General features: G+C 49.4%; 1 protein-coding gene across 1 annotated transcript in view; it reads right to left on the bottom strand.

Moving 5' to 3' along the window:
* The window catches only part of ITPKB (inositol-trisphosphate 3-kinase B), a 72,114-nt gene extending 57,714 nt beyond the window's left edge, over nucleotides 1-14,400 (bottom strand). The window contains exons 1-2 of the mRNA XM_075042513.1: nucleotides 13,587-14,400; nucleotides 11,045-12,131 (exon numbers count right to left, since the gene is read on the bottom strand). Coding sequence (XP_074898614.1) covers nucleotides 11,045-11,968 — 924 coding nt within the window. The 5' untranslated portion in view covers nucleotides 11,969-12,131; nucleotides 13,587-14,400. The remainder of the gene's footprint in view (nucleotides 1-11,044; nucleotides 12,132-13,586) is intronic.
* Between the last annotated feature and the right edge of the window lie 5,678 nt (nucleotides 14,401-20,078).

Raw genomic sequence — 20,078 nt, 5'->3', positions numbered from 1 at the left:
GTTTTGGTTCTCTTAGAAAAATCTTGCATTCAACACCAGGCCCCTGAAGGTTAAGGGGGTGTACCATGGGGGCTTGGAGCTGACTCCTATCAAGTTTACGGAAATTTTGGCTTTGGATTCGATGGAAACATGACGGCTCCGGGGCTTGCAATGCAATACAGAAGCTTGATTCTTCACAGCCTGGCAACTCGTAGAACAATTTATGCCTTTGCAATGCGAGTGTAAATGTTACTGCTCTCATTTGTGAATGTTTTGCTCCTACCCTGAAACTTTTAGCAAGTGGAAAACTTGGATCTCTTTCTCTAGGTCCTCACATCCAACCTATCTGTAAGTCTTGCAGATTTTTTCAGGATAACATCCCTAACAGAGTCTTTCCAACCTACCCACCCAACTAAAACTCACCTCCAGGGCTCATCACCTCATATCTCAATTTCACATCTCAATAGTCTTTCCTCTGCAGTCTTGCTCTGCAAAGATCCACCAAACCCACTGCTGAAAGATCGCTTTTCAAATCTGTCATTTGGCCCCCCTGCAGTGCTCTCAGCCTCCATACCTTAACTCCTTCTCCTGAGGTGCAAGTCTAAGCTACTTGGCTTTTCTTTCAAGGCTGTCATTTATTCTATTCCCATCACTTCTTATTTCAGTGCTGAAAGGTCAACTCCTGCGTATGCTCAAGCATGAGATCAGCCTATATTAAACAGGCTCCTCTGAGCTTTCTGCCTTCTGGGAAGAGTTCCCATCCACAAGAACAAACCTGGGATCTGGAACTGCCTTTAAGCTGCCCAAGAGCTCAAAGACCAAATATCAGAGCTGGTCGGGCTGTACAATACAGGGACGGACAAGAACAGACAAGGTGGTATCGTGCTACCTCTGCATTTCTCTCTCATTACTGGCCCAGCACCTGGTCAACGTTATGGTCACTTCCAACCACCTGGACTCCCACGCTGCCTTCCTTGGCTCAGAAAAGCCATTCCAGCAACGAAGGGTAACATGAGAAAACAGAGACCTGAGGAGAGAGGCCAAGGTTTTTCTCCTTGAGATGAGACGTAGATGAGGGGCTGCTAATGGTGGAGGAGCTGAGCTGTATCCCTGGCTTCAGAGCATTTGTTTTAACCTTGCTGTGCAAGGGAACTTCCACAAGAGCCGGACAACATTAGTTGCTCCCTCCTCCAAGAGAGGGTCTGTTTCAGTTTAGAGCTGCTTTTTAAAAGTTCATCCTGAATGTAAGAGTTTTACACAGCCTTTTTTTCAGCAATGGTATATCTTGCTCAAAAACTGTGACATGCACTGTTTGTGTGTGAAGGTGGCAACGTGACACCTGACAAGGCAATTCTGTTGGATTTGCAAAAAGATCAAGGTTAGTTCCCACTCTGCTAAAAGTACAGAAGGGAAATACAGGATTTGTCAAGCTGAGAGAGATAAACTGGATTGGGAACATTTTATATACAAATTCCTAGGAGAACATTAAAACAATGGAGCCGGGAAAGCACACTTGTCAGGGTTTTTTCAAACAATGGGTTTCATATATTCTTTTAAAATACAACAGTAATTCAGGTGGATAGAGATAAGACACAGTTCTAAAATCTCTTTCTTTTGTTTCTTTTCTGGACGCCCTGGTCTCCACCCCAATAAGACATTCCCACCATGAAACCCCAGGGTGAAGGGCTGTCAGCGCTAAGTAAATACAGCTCCAAGGAGATAATAATTAGCATGCTCTTTCTGAAGCTGCTTGGCAATTGCATTTCCAAGTGCCTCCTACTTCTGTGACCACATGCCTTGCTTTCAAGGCGTATCTATTAATGGCAGCGCGAGACTGCCCGAAGCAGCAGGAATGGGGGTTGCTGTATGGGGGTGCAGCTGTGTGCCAGTCCCCAGCAAGAGCAGGATGAGATGGTGGGACTCGGAGGCCAGCGTAGTGCCAGAAAGTGGTGCCCAGCTCTCCTCCTCCTCATGCTGCCATGACAGGCACCTACCTGGGCAGCAGACACTCGCTGCCGTCTCATGCTCCCGTCTGCCACAGCACACAGAGGTGGAAATACCACCCTGGGGCCTTTCATGGTCACTTTGTGTGGGCACTGAGGGCAGCACGAGGTACAAGGTGATGCTGAACAGGAGCTTCAATGGAGCTAAGCTGATGCTATGCAGGCATGGACAAAAAAAAAAAAAAAAGAAATTGGACTCCATTTCAGAGTTCAAAGAAATGTTTGAACCTGTGGGCACTGATTCAGGCTCATCTCTAATTATATCTCAAGCTCAGCCTTTTAAGCTAGGTCTGTAGTCCTCAGTAAGGGCCACTTTGCAGTTGTTATTTGAGTTCCTTGCCAATCTGTTGTTGGATTTTCCACTTGACATTATTAAGGGATTAAGTTGTTTGTCTCATCATCTTTTATCTGTCCTGTTCAGTTTCCTACAAACAGACTTTAGCCAGATCAGAGAAGATAGGAGGAAAAAAAAAACCCAACCCAACACTTTCAAGATATAATCACGGTTCGGGATTTGTCGTTATTATTGTTTAAATTTATTAGTTTGGATATGTCAACTTTGCTGACTCCTTTAATCTGGAATGTATTAAAGAAAGCATTAGGCATTACAACATGTCATTGGATTATACTGTCCTGATTCAGCTACAGCTGTGGAAGAAATATATAACAGGAGATCCTGCGGAGTTATACATTTTAGACTTAGATCATCAATTGCCATAGAGAAGATAAAAACAAATGTAGCTGAGCCTGGAAAGAATGTTGCTAAAATTGGAGAAACATTTAATGTGAGTAGCCTAGGGGTGCAATAACTTTGCCTGTAACTTAACAAAACCCACCCACATAAAACATACCAAGAGAGATTGCAGATTGGACTCTCTGATCTGCAGTCTGCCAAAAAAGCAAACCTGACTTTTTTCCCCTTCCTACAGATGCAGGCTTGAATGGTCCCTGCAGAGTGTTAAATATATATTACCCATTATAGCAACCATATTATATTTGAACATGTTGCTAATTCTCCCCCGGCTGCTCTGTACCTTGCTTGCAGTGGGAGGATGCCCCTGGGTATCGAACAGGGCTTGTGGCTGCCGGCAGAGCAATTCCTATGGTCCACATGGTGCGAAGGAGCTTGCTCACCTCCCCCTCACCCCTGCCCCTCCTCGGCACCCTGGTCTTCTCTCTTTTGAGGGGTATACATGGGCTGCCTCGACCATTGTATTTAAGTACCCATTTAACGAAAATGTTTTGAATGCGTTTAGCTCAATGCGAAAAAAGCTGTTCCTATGCCTCTCCAAAACGCCTCGTCAAAGTACGGCTGCAATGAACAAGGCTCAGCGGTGAGCCGAAGGCCAGGCTCCACTCCTGCCCTTTTCCCAAGCAGCAGGGATTGGAGATTGTTTAGCGAGAAATGAGAAAAAAACACTCAACCGTAAAATGCACTTTCCCAAAAGTCCCCCCGCAGATCTTTCCGTTCATAAAACTCCTGTCCCCAAAGGCTCTGAAGCACTGTACCTATCGACAGGCAAAACCCCTGCGGGGACCACATCTCTGCTTCATTAATTCAGTTTAACATGGATTTACCACAAGATGTAACTGGATACATGCAGGGGAGAGCAAGGCGAAAAACGATCAAGGACCAAATATGCAGCATGCTCCTGCTGGCTTCAGTGGAGCTACAACAGCTTTTATCAGCATTTTATCTGACCCTAACAAAAGGAGCAAATTGTTTAGCAAAGGAAGAGGGTTCTTTGATTCTATCTTGCTGCAGACAAATTGCCCAAGCAAGGGCAAAGGGACAGGAAGCGAAGGGGGAGGAGGAGGAGGTGATGCTGAAGGTAGGTGCTGCCGTTGTTCAGCCCTCTGCTAACTTCCACTCGGTGCCACGTTTCTGATGGCCCCTTCTGCAAACACTGACGGGACGGGGGCGAGAGGGTTGGGCCTGCTTCCTGGCATCGCCATCCTACCAAGACATTGTGCTGGTTATTCCTGGTGTTGATATATTGGTCTTCATTCAGGCAACGCCCAAAGCATTCAGGGGGAGGGAAGGGAGTTTTGTGACAGTGAAGACTGCGGGCTGAGACCTCCACTCCGCTTCACACAGTCCAAGAGCCCTACTTTCCAAAACCCCAAGTACAAGACTTAAAAGTCAAGGATGAAAGCCCAGAAGCCAAGGATGAAACCCGAGGCAAAACTCACATCAATTCAGCGAGGTCCACACCACAGCAACTGCAGGTGCCGACCTCTCTGCAAATCCAACATGTGAAGCAAAGAGTGAGGAGACAATCTGATTCTGTCCTTCGAATCAAACTCATTAAAACGTCCATTGGTATGTCACTCCAGAGCCCATATGTGTCTTTCAGGGAGATGAGGGATGCTTTACTATTACTTAAAACCACAACAGTGCTGAACACTAATGCAGTTCCTGTTGTGTAGTGCTGATCAGATAATACACTGTACCGCTTACAAGAAGTCATAAGTGCTAAGCACTTGTTGTTTTACCCCCTAGTTCTCCTTCCAAAAGCAATCCTTGTGTTTTGGCTAGCAATAAGTCTAAGATCTGAAAGGAAGAATTGAATTCCTTCTACTAGGCTGTCTCTTTTTCTACATCATTAATGAAAAGAATGTTCTTTACTATAAAAAACTCACTTCTTTCTTCTCACGGCTGAAATGTATGATGACATTGAAATAAATATTGTGAGACGGAAAAGGCTAATATGGGTCTTAGCAGCTTGCAGCAGCTTCAGACTCGTATTGCCTATCTCTGAGAAACTAAGGTCAGAAAATGCCAGCACTCAATCAACAAAACCCATGGCTGACTACGGCAGTGAGGATCTCCACAGGCACGCAGCCATGACAGCAGCTCTGTGGTGGCGAACTCCCACCATGGCTGGGAAAGAAGCAGCTGCTGTCTGTTTTCCAAAAGCCTCCACCAGTTCTGAGCACGTTTGTGGCACATACATCCAGAGTGAAACTTGAAGCCGGAGACCCCTGAACCTCTGAACATACCCATGCCAACTCATGCTGAAAAGCACTGCTGGGTGATCATCCCTGTTACAGAGTGAATCACATATTTTGCTGCCTAAACACTGATTTAAAAAGCCAAATCAGAGGCACTTGCTTTCCAAGCTGGTAGACCTCAGACTGGAGTAGCTTCCTGAACTACTTGCAGCCATTGTGCAGGCTATGCATGACCTGGCTTTCTATGTGTATGAATAAGAATGAAATTTTGATAAATTTTACAGAAGACATTCATAAGTACTTTACAAGCAGATTTCTCTGTCTTAAGCACACTCCTGGGCTAGTCCTCAAGATCCCATCAGAGTCAACAGAGAAGAAAGGTACCTTAGGAGAAGACTTATCCCGAGGAGACCTCCAAAGAGGCTGAGCAAGATGGATTCCATAAAAGGGCCATTTCAAGTGACCCAACAAGTGCGGAAGCCTACACTCCCTGAAAAGTCACATTTGAGAATAGGGATTAGGCTGCGAAGTTACTCACTGATTTGAAAATGTTAACATTTTGTTTTCACTGTCTGTTAAATATTAACATAACTTTCTTAGAAAGCTTGGCTGTGCTTCACTGGAAGAAAGCAGGTCAAATTTACTGCACAAATTTACCTACTGGTATAAACAAAATCATCTCTAACAATTACAGAAGACTAATCTTAGCCGAAGCAACATTTAAAATCACACATAGATGCCATTATTTCTCTTGTGAGTTAGAACAGATTTACATGTAAAGAAAACATTAGCTCAGCACTGGCTTTCAGTCATCACATGGCACGCAAGAGCTCAGTGCTGCGTTAATATTTTCTTCACATGCAAATCTGTCCTAACACATTATAGAAATAATATGGAAAACATGAGACAGGTGCTGACTACAGTTTGATTGGTTTTTTGTCATTGCAAGGCTCTAAAAAGGTAAAGACAAAACCGTAAATTTTCCGCTGATCTGGGAACTTCGCTCTGTGGACATTCAGCTTAACACCCGAAGGGTCCAACCAGCCAAGCTCCTGACATCCTGTGATCCCCATCAAAAGGGGAGGAAACCTGGCTGTTTCCAAAGCTGAGGACCCTAAGGATGATGGGCCTAATGTTTGTTTTTCTTGCACCTCGGAAATGCTTTGGGCTTTTTCCCCCTTTTTATGAATGTTTTTAGCGTGAAATTGTTTGAGAAACAAAATATGCAAGAGACAACAGCTGTGCCAGCAAGTGAGTTCCCCTATGAAAAGGATCTGCTATGTGCCATATAATTCCTGCACTGTCAATCATGGAAAATGTGAGCAGAGAAGAAACCCTTCCCAATGAGCTTAAAAGTGCTGATGAAAATGGACTTGAAATAGCACCGTTTGTCTCTCATTGGGTTATGACAGCATCTTCACCTAGCCTCCATGGGTGGGACCCCATAAAAAAAGCTCCTTATTCCCCAAGAAGGCCACATGAGTAGGTAGAAGATAAGCTACCAAATAGAGAATGGTGCTTTGTGAACTCCCTGGAGCGCACAGCCTCCATCTATGAAGAGCCTGAAGCTCTGCCCAGCCCACCGGGCACTAGGGGCTCCTGATCTTGTCCCAGCAGACAAAACATGCCGTGCTGCCAAGTTTGCTGAGTGTGGTGCTCTGAGAGTGGAAACACAGAGGTGTCCATCTCATTCTCCTCTTCCTCCTAGTGTTCCCACAGCAGGGCTGAAGGAGGCTCCATCCTTTGGCAGCTTACCCGGTGTGCTAAGCACCTTCCGTGGGCAATGATATGCATTACTAGAGTAACAGTCGCTCTTCAGAGCAAGCATGCAGGGCCCTCATATGCTAGACGTTATATTGATACTAAATTAGTGATACCACTCACAAGCTCATAAGCTTAGGAGCTTTTAAGACAAACATGGTGGGAGGAAGGAGTAAAATACATAAAAACAGTCAGCATGAAGTTATACATTCACGGGGCTTGCATGCATCACCATAGCCATGTGGTCATGGTTTCTGTTACTTTCTGATCACAGTGACAGCTAGGAAAGGGAATGAAAGTGTATTTAACTTGATTGATTTTTATAGGAACAAATCAGGAGTGCTGTTGTCAGCTTATGCCTTGGAACATCTCAAAGAGAAATAAGCAAGGGTCCCACAGGCCCTTGGCTGACACTAACCCTATCTAAACTTGGCTCCTTTCAGAAATGCGTTACAGACATTGTGAGTCAAACAAATAAATCAATTAAAAAAATCACCTGTCACCAGCAATGCCATTAGCTTTTTCCAAAAGCTCTTGCCATTTTGCACAGGTTAGTGGAAGTCTCTTATTCTAAGCAAGCTGCTCTACCTGTTGAAAGGAGCAGCGGTTTCACAATGTACTGAGAGTCGCTTGATTACTATTCTGCCGTACATCCCATTGTTTTCATTTTCACAGTGGCTGTGGGAAAGTCAGGAAGAGGAACACTGCAGTGTCTTGCACTGTTTTTTCCAGGAGGGTGGGGTTTTTTCCCCTTGACATGTCATTTTTCTATAGTAGGTACTTGCACAATTTCTGCCTTTCCCTCCACTCGCCTGTTGCTTTGTCTCTAGTTGCCAAGGAATTGACAAACTAGGGAATTTAGGTCAATGATGACGACTCATGTAATGACCAGCATTGGAATATCTTTTGCTTAAGGGGCACAGCCAGCTTTCAAGACTGGGGCCAAGCCTCCTGTTGCTGAGTACACCTTGGTCTATCAGCTCTCCCTTGGGAAGAGCAAACAGAGTCCCCGAGGAACAGCAAAACTCATAGACTCGTGTTTTCCCATTGAAGTCAATGGGAGTCACAGGTGAATGCGGCTTATTTTCAGTGTGAAATCGCCCTTAGGAGCCAGGCCACTGTCTCGGGCTACCTGGGCCACTCAGAGCCTGGAACAGGGAGCACGGTGGGTGAGCAGAAGCACCCGCTCCTCCCCCAAACTGCCCGCGCTGCTGTCGCGGCAGGCGTGTAGCAAGCGCTGCATTGTCAAACCGCAGCATCCCCATCCCAACATGCTGCCTGGACAGGCTGTCCCTCCCACACAGCCTGAGAAGTGTAATCACTCAAGTGCCTTTGAAACCTTGCAAGCATCAATAAACAACTGTGGGGTTTCTCCAACAGCAGCCCACAGTCTGGAGAAAGCCACAGCTGCAAAAGCCCTTACGTGGAGGTTTACTCAGACCTTAAGTGGGCTTGCAGTTAGGCAACGGCAAAAGATCAAATTGCTCTTACTGCCACTGCACTTCAGAAGCCTGCTATGATGACAGCAGGGTCACTGTATCCCAGCACTGCGCAGCCCACCGGGCACCAGAGCACACCAGGGACAGGCAACATACTGAGCAAACTATTTCACTAAACAAAGGCAGAGACCATATCAGCCTCTGAGCTGCTCCAGGTCACAGAGTCCAAAAAAGTATCCAGACTCCCTCCCTCCCCTTCGCTAGGCAACTTCATTTTCTTACTGGCCAATTTGCAGGCCCGACCGCAAACGAAGTTTCCTACCTGAAGTACAAATGGAGGCCAAGTCCGTGCCAGCCGGAAGGATCTGCCCATTTCCCGGGGATGCCAGGAGGAACTACAAAAGACAGCCGGACATCCCTAACAGATTTGCTAAGCCAGACAGCCTCCAGAAAGGAAGAGCAGAAGCAAGCCTGCTGTTTATCAAATCTGTAAATATGCTATGTGAGATATGCGGTGCAGACCATATAAGCAGCAAGAACTGCTTTCCTGTCGCTCGTCGTTACCTCTTCTCCAGGTACAATAGCCCTTCCCCTGTACCAGCAGCACCTGGTGCAGAGAGGCAGAGCTCTCTGCCTGCCCAGCATTTATCTACTCAACCCAGAGGCACAAGGTTGGTTTCTGTTGGCCGAGATCTCCCAGAATTTATTTTGACGGAAAAGCATGAGTTGCGGAGAGAGCTTCTCACACATTCTCCCTCATTACACAACTCATTTCCAGACCGTATGCGTTGTTAAAAGGAAACAGTGAGTTCATGAAAACAAATGAGTGTGCAACCTGAGACTGCTTCAGTAGCTGCCTTCTGCTGTCATTTAAAAGATGTTGCCAACCGGTACACAAAGTTGGGTGTTATTTATATGAATCAGCTTTGAATTACTGGGCATTTGCGCACGATCCTGCTGAGAAGTTGACTATAACCTGCCAAAGCCAGTGATCAGCCCTGCACGGGACCTGTGGAGCCCAGCGGAAAGTATCATTGTAAATTAGCCCAGCCACTCCTGCTGAGACGACTCCAGCACTGAAACACAAAATCAAGTGCACCTCCGCACACTGCCTGACACATTTTGGACCAGATCTTCATCTCGTTTAGCTTGGAGTAGTCCCACTGAGCCCAGCAGAGTTACTCTGTTCTTAGACCTGATCTGAGCTCACTCTGATCCAGGCCTTTTGGCAATACAAACGAGCCTTGCCTGTTCACTGCTGAGGCACCAGCCTGGCTGAGCTCGCTGGAGGCCACTGGAGGCTGTGCAGAGTCAGCTTGAGGCTCCAGGAAGCTTTCCACAAGAGCATCAGGCATGATTTTGCCCATCAGCGAACTCTTTTCTGCAGCAAATCAGTGGGATCTGGCACTAGGAACAGTCATTAGTATGGAGAATAGAGCAGAGATTACTACAGCTCATGCACACAAAACCAGGAGAATTTAATCAGCAGAGGGATTGTAGCAGCTCCCAGAGGGAGCAAGCTGATTCATCAGTTGAGAGCCCCAAAATACAAAACTGTCTGCAAACATGATGAGCCACAGACTCATAACTTCATTAACTGTGCTTTTACTCAACTGCTTCTCCATCCTGAGCAGAACTGAGCCTGAGTTCTTGGAACAGGACAAAACAAGTAGAAAAGCAAAGATATTTATGTCAGCCTGCTGCATGTTTTACAAACCACAGTCTGTCAGTTCTTCATGAGTTTGATACCTTCACTTTACTTAGATGCTTCCCTGTACCGTTTTTCCTTGTGTCATTGAGCTTAGCAAGAGTTTCGCTATCATGAGTCTACAGAAAGTTAAACATAGTGAACCACATCACTGAAAGTTGACAAGCCTTTATCAAACTCCTTAAAATTAAGGAGCCACTGGGTTGCCCTGTATTTTTCAGGGTCTGTCAGTGTGAGGCTCCAGTGCTGAGCCCAAATCAATGTAATGTCTCACAGCCAGAGGATGGGAGAGCCCACGTGATGGTCGGAGAACCTCGTGATCGGCACCCTGGGGTAAAGTGGTCCAAAGCCCTCTGGATAAATGGTGTGGCAGCTCAGAGAAAAGCAAAGCACGCTTTGTGTGGAGCATTCAGACATGGAACAAACTCCCCAAGTGACGCAAGATATCCCAGGAGTGTCTACCTTTGGAGAGCACCTCAAAGCCCTCCTGTCCGAGGAGACTTTTTTGCTCTGAGGGTAATACCACACTGATGCTTTCTCTCACCTGAAGACTCCCAACCAGCCCCACAACAAACAAAGATCCAGAAACAAATGAACTTAATATAAATACCTAATAAATATGTGCTTACCTAAAATATAAGATACTCTACAAGCAAAAAGTTTTATTCAAAAGGGGAATTACCAGAAATTCTAGAGATTTTTGCTTCCATGTGAAAGGCACACAGACACTGTGGTGATGGGCATCAGTACAAATTTTAACAGACAGTTGGCCCACACAGTTTCAACTCCAAGGAGGAAATAAATTCTCCTTTAGGCTCCTGTAAATCATGGGAAACCTCCAGCACCCAGGGAACCTGTGCTGAGGGAAAGCTGAGGCTCGTAACCACGTCAGCAGAAGGCTGCAGTCCGTGGGTGCACGTTAAGCATGCCAGCGGGCAGGCTGCAGCGCCGGGGAAGCTCTGCAAGGACTGTGCACAGTGGGATGGGTACCGCTACTCTCCCCTGCGAGCAGGGGATTTTCAGGCTAGGAACAGGGATAAGCTTTTCACCGGAGGAAAAGCAAGCACCACTGAGCAAATGGGAAGTTTCTCTGCAGACCTCTGCTGCGACAAACCTCTGCCCTCCCGCTGCAGCTGTGCCTTGGAGGGGGAACGCTGCCAGTGCTCAGCCCACCTCCCCAGGTCTGGTGCAAGACTCACCACTCGGGGCTTCTGCTGGTCCAGGGTCTGCAGGAAGGCCGGTGTCTGGTCCAGGGTGCGCTCGGGGTCGCTGGAGATGTCCTCCTCGGACTCCTCCCAGGATGAGGAGAAGCCAGTGGAAGAGGCTGAGGACGATGACAGCTTCCGGACGGGCAGGCTGCCGGGGGGCACGGCGCCCGCCTCCTCCTCCGGGCCCCCCAGGTCCGTGACGATGACGGCGGGAATGCTCCCGCCGATGGCTGGGCACTGGCCCTCAAGTCCCGTGGGGGCCACCACCACCTCGCCTTGCCGTGGTGCAGGCCCTGACGGCTCCGGGGGGGGGCTGCTGCCCTCCACCAGCCCCACAGCTGGGACCACCATCACCACCGACCTCCCCAGCGGCTCTGCAGTGCTCGGCCAGACCTGCACCCCAGCAACATCGGGGGCCTCACTCTCCCCGTAGGCTCGCGGCCGGGGTCCGCTTCCAAGTCCCACCGTCGGCGCCACGGGGCTGGCGGGCCGGGACCGGGACGGCCGGGGGCTCCGCGGCGGCTGGGCGGCAGAGCTGTGCGCCTGGATGTGTGCCTCGAAGAGCCCCACTTTCTGGTTCACCTGGACGTTGTGCAGCTCCCGCTGAAGTTGCCACGCTGTGGGGGGTCCTGGCTGCCCCTCTTCGCCCCGGCTACCCCGCCGACCCCTGGGGCTGCCTGGCTGCCGCGGGGGCTCCTCGAGCGGGGGGAAGAGGAAAGCGGGGCCACGGCGCGGGGAGCGGGGTGGCACAGGGGCCGGGCTGAACGCGGGGAGCGGGCGGCAGCTGCCGGGTGTCTCCGGGCCCCTGGGCAGCACTTGTCCGGGAGGAGGCGGCGTCTTGCTCCCTCCGCTTGTCACCTCGCTGTTGCTATTCATCATCACCAAGCTATTGAGCGCATAGCAGTACACGGCCATAGTAGTCAGCCGGGGCGCACAGGGGGGCCGCCGCCACTGCCGCCTCAGCGCTCAGGCTCCGCGGCGCTGCTGAGGGTCTCTCCACGCTGGGACCAGCAGCATCGCCGGGAAGCAGCAGGGGAGCTGGGCTGGACCTGGCCCGCAGCTCCATAAAACGGGACGGCTGCGGGGGGAGAGAGAGAGAGAGAGAGAAAGGCAAGCAGTGAGAGTAGCTCTGCGTCCCCCCTAAGCTCACCCTCCAGCTGTGCACACAGCTGGCCGGCCTCTTCCCTTCCTATGTGCCCCCCCCCTAGTCCCTGCACACACCTGCATGCAGCCTTAGCGTGCCACCCCTGGGGACATGGCCCAACCTGGTTGTCAGAAGGGTCTGAGCCAAGAGGAAATCAGGTTTGGGGCTGTTTCCCCTCTTTCCTGCCTTCCCTGCCCCCTCTCCAGGTTGCCTGTTGACTCAGCCACAGCAGCCGTGTCCGAGAGGACATAGAGTCAGTGGCCGTTCCCGCAACTGAATTAGGGAGTTATGGCCAACTGGTGTGAGCTGAAAGTTGGCAGCTTTCAAGTTTTGGCTCCAAAAGCTGACATTTTCTGAAGAAAGGGAAAAACTCCAAACAGCTTAAATTTGCCACCTTCCGGTTTGCCCCCTACAACCAAGACCAAGTCTTAGGCATGGATTTCTGTTCAATGATACACATGAAGGCTCCCTGCTTGCCCAGTTTTGTATAGTACGGGTCCACATCTCCACTACTCCCCTAACTTGCCATGTGCAACAGCATGGCCTTGCACATTTTCACACATGCCCTGTCTAAATGTGCCTCCCCTGTGCACGTCTGCCTTCTGGGGCATCAACGGCTGCAACTGCCTCCGAGTCATAGCCCGCATACAGAAAGGTGTGGTGGTGTTTGCCCTGTTGTGAGTGTGAGCGTGTATGCATGTGAGAGAGACTCTGCTTTTGTAGGTGGCTCTCTGTGCCCCTCTGTACTTCAGCGTGCCTTCCATCACGTCTGTTTGCTCCATGTCCCACCGGAGCTGCAATCCCCATCCCATGCTGGCGCATGGGAACCCATGAGATCCACACAAATGCGCTGCCTACATGAGCGTGCAGGCTTGTTTACACGCGTGCATGCTAACTCTGGCTACGGGTGTACACGTCTTCGGAAGCACTTGTGTGCGATGCTGTCGGTGGTACCCCTGTGCGTCCCCTTGGAGGCTCCTGGCAGGTAAAGTGCCCACAGGTCTAAGCACAGTCCCCAGTGACTGTGTGACCAAAAGTCTCCCCATCCCTTCAGGCGCTGCTCGGAGACGGCGTGAGGCTCAGCAAGAGCCCAGACAACCCCTCTTTGCAGGGATCCCCGGCGCCGCAACGCTCCCAGGTGCGAAACCGAGCACCGGCACAAGGTTCTCGACCAGATTTTGGGTACGGGACAGCCTGCTTGGGGTCAGGGCAGGGTGCGGGACAGCCCGCTCGGCTCCGGGGCAGCAGCCAGCCCCTCTGCTCGCCCCCCCCCCCACCTCGCCCCTTTCTCCCCGCGGTCCCCGGCGCGGCTGCTCGGGGGGGGGGGTGGGTGGTATCCCGGCGAAGGGGGCGACCGCGTCCCGTCCCCCTCGTCCCGTCCCCGCTTACCTGGGAGTAAGATCCGCGCCCGCCCTCAGTGCGCTCCGCCCGGCAGCGCCCGCCGGCGCCGGCGACCGCAGGGCGCTGCAGAAAGCATCTCCGCGGGCGCGGTGCACGGCCGGGAGTCCTGCTCTCTCCGCGGATTCAAACGGCTTTCCTCGCCCCGCGGTGGGGCAGGGCGAGGCGGGGAGGGAACGGGGGGCCGGGGGGGGGGGGGACCGCCGGGCTCTGCCCTTCCGCGCTTCGGCGGCGGAGGCTGCGCGGGCGGCTCCGCGCTCCGGCCAGGTCCGCGCCGCGGCCCCGGCGCCCGCTCCCGGTGCGGCTGGAAAGGCGGAGAGAGGAGGAGGAGGAGGAGAGGGAGAGGAGCGGCGAGGAGGAGGAGGAGGAGAGCGGAGGGAGGGGGTAGGAGAGCAGGAAGGAAGTTGTGAGCCTGTCTGGGGTTGAACTCAGCGGAACAAGTTTCTTTTTTTTTTTTTTTTTTTGCTCACTCGGCGCTGCTCGGCTGGAGGGAAATACTGAAAAAAAAAGTTTCCATTGTTAACTAAGAAAAAAAAAAAAAAAACAACCACCACCGCCGCGTTTTGGCCGCTGTGGGTTAAAGATACACGAGCCATTTTCCACCCCCGGCCGGCCGGAGCGAGCGGTGCAGGTCCCGCAGCCGGGGCGGGGGGAACACACACGTCCTCCCGCCTTTCCACCGCATCCCAGCCTCCCTACGCCTGCTGGCCTTCGTATTCCTCCCCTGGGCACAGCGGTCAAGGCAAAGGGTGCTGCCTGCAGCCCTAGGAACACGGAGCTAAAGGCCACCCGTGTCCCCCAGCGCCCAGCTCGAAGGCACCACTAGCCCGGCCATTTCACGCCGCATCCCCTTTCCCCCAGGCACAAAGGCTCAGTCCTGCTGCTTTTCGGCCCGTTGGTCGCACACACCAGACCAAAGTTGGTGCAAAGCCCTCCCTGCCGGGTTGCGTGGCTTTGGGTGAGGACGTCCCGTGGAGGGGAGACGACCCCCACGTCCTCAGATGCCAAACACGAGGGTTTTAAGCACATCCACTTGCTGTAGCACAGCCCCAGGTTTAGGCAGAGCTGTACCTAACATGTCCAGGACACTGTCCGTCCTTTTTGGTTCAGGGTAGGCCACAGACAGCACTTTCTCAGCTCCTGCGGCCCCCAGGCACGGGTCCTGCTTGGCAGAGGGAGCAGGCTCTTGGCTGTGATACAGCATGATTTCTGTATCAAGATAACTCATTGGAAATAGTTGTCTGTATGTCAGCATTTCAGGAGAGCAGGCTCTGCGATTTGCTCTCAAAGTAGTAGTCAAGGTCAAACCCAGATGGCAGTTTTGGGGTTGGTCTGGACTGGCCAAGGGAAAAAAAAAAAAAAAAAAAAAAAAAACCAAAACCAACAGCAATTTGTCTCTGCTAGGATTTCACAGCCAGGAATTTCCCCTAGAGAGGGAAATTGATGTCACAGCAGATCAGGTTTTTGTAATTAAGACATAACCTCTAGAGCATAAACAGGGGCAGAGAGGTCTCTGAATCTGCAGAAGGTGTGGGTTGCCAATCCCGCAGGCAGACAGACAGAGACACCCAAAATGAGCTTATGTTTGTTTTTCCAGTAAGAGAAATGCTATTTTGAATTCAGTGCAGGAAAAGAGATTTTTAGACTCTTTCCACTCCAATCCGTTTCCTCAGTGTCTGTGCTCAGTCAGGAGCTGGTCTTTCATGAAATAAAGTATGTGATCAATCTTTCTTAGAAAAGTCATCCCACTGAGTATAATGGCACTATTCATGGGGATAAGCTTCCCCCTGTCTGCAAATATCTGCAGATTCTGGTTCTCTGTTGCTCTCATTCCCTCGTGTCTGCATACACATATCAAAAAGTAGTAACATTTGAATGAAATAATAAATGCAGGAGTACATGCAGATAAGCAGGGATCTTCTTTTTTTAAAACAGCTGCACTATCCTATGCTAATAGCATCTGCATGCACTTGCAAGCACTACTGCACATCTGTGTGTGGATGTTCTGACCGTTCTTTGGGGTTGTTTAGGAGTATTTACACCAGCATAACCACAATGGGTACTTAAAGCACCTTCTTAAAGTCCCACAAATTCAAGCTCTCATCCTATCAGAACAGGACAAAGGAGTGGTGAATTCACTGCAGCATGTTTACTGATACAAAACTCCCTCTGGGAGACCTGGCCTTAAAACATGGCAGTATTTTGGTCACATAACAGAAATATGTGACATCCAGAGCTAGAGCTAGAGCTAGAGCTGTTCTGTGGGCATTATATACAATTACAAGCTTTTCTTTATGAAGGAAGCGGCCAATAAAGTGGAAAGACAAAAAAAGTCTAGGGATAAGTCTTTGACTTTTCAGAATGGGTAGGTACAGTAGGGAAATAATTGTTTCCAGATTGGAGCCAGGCAGCAGTCCACATTGTATAGTGAAGAAAGAGCAGACAGCTTTCAGCACACTTGTTTCCAATCAAGTGGAAACCAAGTGTCTGAGGTTAGCCTAAATGGAAAGCATGAACTGAAACAGGTTGCTAGTCCAATCCAGGGACAAGGATGAAGGCAAGAAAGGAGACAAGTTTCTTTCATAGACACAGACGGATGTCTCCGGGCACAGCACTGCTGTAGTTGCTTGATGCTGCTGAGGAGCCTTCTCTGTGGCTTTGGCACTGCTGCGTTAGGTGCTGTACAAAGAGAACAAAAAGATGGTCCCACTCTGACTTGCTTGCAACCTCAGCATACATTCTTCAAGTAAAAGTCCAATGTTGGGTCTTAAAAGATCTTGCGTCTGTCTAAGTCATGTTCTTCATTTCAATTTATACTTCCTGTTTCCAAAGAAAATCCTTGCAGTGCTTGAGGATACGGAAGCAGGCTGGGTTAGGACAAAGAGCTGACCCAGCCAACTTTTGTGTGGGCAACTTGTCCTTATTCAAGACAGTGGGGCCATTAAAATGAACAGGATCTTCCACTTAGGAAGGGCATATATTCACTGCAGGATGTATGCATATATTCACTGCGGGATGTATTTAGTCCTGAAACAAAGTAAGGACAGACACAGAAGGGCATGGAGCTGTCCTAACTGTGTAACATCTCCCACTGACACACTGGCTATAAGCATTTGGGGAAAGAAGTATCACAGCTGTCAAAATTAATGGTCTCCCAGCACCTCTGTGTACTTGAAAGGAGACATAAATTATCATGCCTTATTTAAAAATAGTTGTTCTAAATGTGCTCGCTGTGCCCAGTGAGCAGTGTGCGTGGCTCAGCTGGGCGACGGCTGCTTCGCCCCTGGGTCTGGGGCTGCCAAGCGCAGTGGGGTGGTGGCTGTTTGAAGGACCAGCAGGATGGGCCTTGCCTGTGTGAATGCATGGGGGAAGAGGAGTTTTGGCTGCCAGTGGGAGCAGTGGATCTTGCAGCAGGAGCACCTGCACCCCACTGGAGCTGGATGAGAGGGCTGTTCGGGCAGGAGGGGAGATCAGATGCGCAGGAAGCAAATGTTGGATAGGAAAAGCGGACAGTACAGCCAGAGTAAAACAGAATTTTACTCCTTTCAGCCTCTGCCGTGACCCTAGCTAAAGTTTTTGACTGTTGCTAAAGACTGCTCCCGGGCACAGCCCTCCAGTGCTAGGGGAGCCCTGGCAGACCAGAATGGTGCTGGTAACCGTCACAAGCACAGGCAGAACTGTCCTTTGTTACTTACATCCTCTTCCTCTGGAACCAAGGTCCTGGTTCACATCTCAAGGCTTGCCATGCTGAGCCTGGGATAGTATCTAAAAGGTTGCCAGAGCATGAAGATGAAGACAGTGTCGCTGGCCTCTGGCACAATGACGCTCACATCATTGTGAGGGCCTGAGGCTTGGCAACAGGCTCCCCAAGACTGAGACGTTTTGCAAGCCTCAGCACTTTCCACTCAAAGTGCATGGTATATTACTTCCCCTGACCCGCTTTCCTTAGGGAAAACCCAGAGAGACATGTACTGATTTCAAGAACCCCTTCCCTAATCCAAACCACAGTAACAAGCTAAAAACAAAACAAAACCCCAAAACTCTTTACTGAAACAAGGTCCTGTTCTGCAGAAATACCTCCTTCCATGGAGAGGGGAGAACGGTTGCGTGACAGATATTGGTCATCCTATTCACGTAAATCCTTGAAGGCACTCAATTAATATGCCATGGGCTGCATTATAAAACTAGAACAAGACAGAATGGACCACAATCTTCTCAGGATCAATCCAATTGTAAAAACAAAACAGAAAAAATCTTAACAATTTAATCATAAAACAACTACAATCCTAAAGTACCCTCCTCCTTCCGTTCTTCCTTTATTATAAGATTCATTTTTAAAATTATTACTCTCAATCATGTTTTGGGCTGGTTGGACAAGACAGCCTTCACTGTGTTTCAAAGATGAGTTGTCCAAACTGTCACTGTTCATCCAGTTCAGCATCGGAAGGACTGTCAGCATCCTTGCAGTGGAAGTCAGTATTTTATAGCATTTCCTCACCAGTGAGTTGAGCCTTACAATCATGTAAAATACAGAAATGAATGGATAAACACAAAGTAATTCTATAGTCAGCAGACTGACTTTATGCCAGCGTGACAGAGAACAAATCTGGTGAACATTCTACAAGAAAAAGAACCCCAGAAGACTCAAAAGGAAATACAACACTGAATTATGTGCCGAGAATTGTCTACATTCAGGCAGGTGACTGTCACAGGCATGGCACACTTCTGGTCTGGCTAGGCTGGCAGGGGAAGCGGAGGCCTGAGAAAAGGGCTCTGGATCTTGCACTAGCCCTTTCACATTGCTTCAGTGGCAAAACAAGTCAGAAAGCCACTGTTTTTCCCAGTTCTCAGTGACCTCCGAGCTGGGTTGTCTGGTCATTTGCTCCCCTCCCATTATGCTACAGGAACACATGTAATGGCAGAACTAAGCAGTGACTGGTTAATATTTTTTGTGCCAGCTCCTGTTCAGGGAGCAAGAACACAGGACTCTGCAGAGACACCTGCAGCGAGTCAATGTAATTTAGGGCAGCCTGTGTATTGCACCCATGTCTGCCTGAGCTCGTACGTCCACCTAGAGCACAAAGGAACCAGTTTTGTTCTCTGGGAGACTCCTCCACACGTTCCTGCCCGCACCTTGCCCCAAGTCAGATGGCTTGGCAAAGCCAAGAAAGCCAGCCAAAGATCTCGGCAGTCTGTTCCTGGCTCTGCTCCTGCTGCACTGTGGGGTGTTAGCAAAGTAGCTTATTGCCTCTCCGCCTTGGTTCACCTGCCTGTGAAACAGGCAGTCCATACTAAGACGTCCTGTGTCTCCCAGGGTATTTATGGCTGTGACTTCCCTGAAGTTTCATATACACTTGGGGTCCCTGGAGGAAGGGATGAATACATTCTATACATCCATGCACAGCACACATATGCAGAGCATTAGCGCTGGGCTAAGAACACCAGCTTGGCTCACAGGCTCAAGGTTTTGCAGCAGGACTTTGGAGAACTGTTACAGAGCTCAGGAGATTGAAATGTATGCATGGAAAATATTATGCATAGCAAAGTACTCTAACAAGGTATTATATAAACACGACAGACAAGAAAGTTTAGGAGCTCCAGAACAAGCACAAGATGTTACATTTCCTCTTGATGCAATGCATATATGTCAGTGGTACCTTTATTTTTCCCTAAGCTAGTAAACTCCCCAGGATGAAGATGTGAAGGTCTGATGTGAATGCCCACTGGTTTTATGTCTGGATATGCCCAGCAGTTTCAGTGCCACCATTCCTGTTTTTTCCTGGTGCCAGAGAAGAGCCCAGCTCTGCAGTCACTATGTGCCACAGCTGTGGTCCTCTGCACTGCAGCAGGGCTTTACGTTGGCAAGTTGGCCCACGGTTGCTATTTGCTGATAATAAGAATACAAACACGTGCACGTTTGGGGCGTAACCCATGATTCAGCATTAATGTTTCCTTTTTTTGCACGGAGAGAACTAGAGGCACTAGGAGCACATGAAATATGTATTCTTGAGTTTTACTGAGGTTCAGTAAAAATAAAATTATAAAAGGAAATCCTTCCCCATTGGACCCAGAAGCTACTAAAAGTTGTACCTGAGTCTGTGGTTGAGGGGATAAAACAATTAGAATTCAAATACTGCTTCATTGTCTGAAGAGGTTTTTCCTATTTATGGGTCACAGTTATTCCACTGGACTGTGACCACATAACCATAATTGGGCAGCTTTGCATTTGTTTCAGATAGCTACGATAATGGCAGGAAAAAGACAGGCTATTTTTCAAGTGTGCAGTGTGTCACATAGACTGTTTTGGGTTTGGTAGTATATGATGAGGATATTCAGCCTCCAGGGCTGTGAGATTCCACTGCACCTTTTAGGGATGAGATGAACATGGAATCACAAGAAATGCCGTCCAAGTTTCCACTCTGTAATGAGTGATCTCTGTGTTTTGAAAAATGGAAGAGAGAGGGCACTGAAGAAGACATGATT

Source organism: Buteo buteo, chromosome 12, assembly GCF_964188355.1.
Source record: "Buteo buteo chromosome 12, bButBut1.hap1.1, whole genome shotgun sequence".
In the NCBI taxonomy this organism is placed as follows: domain Eukaryota; kingdom Metazoa; phylum Chordata; class Aves; order Accipitriformes; family Accipitridae; genus Buteo; species Buteo buteo.
This window is presented reverse-complemented; position numbering and strand designations above follow the sequence as displayed.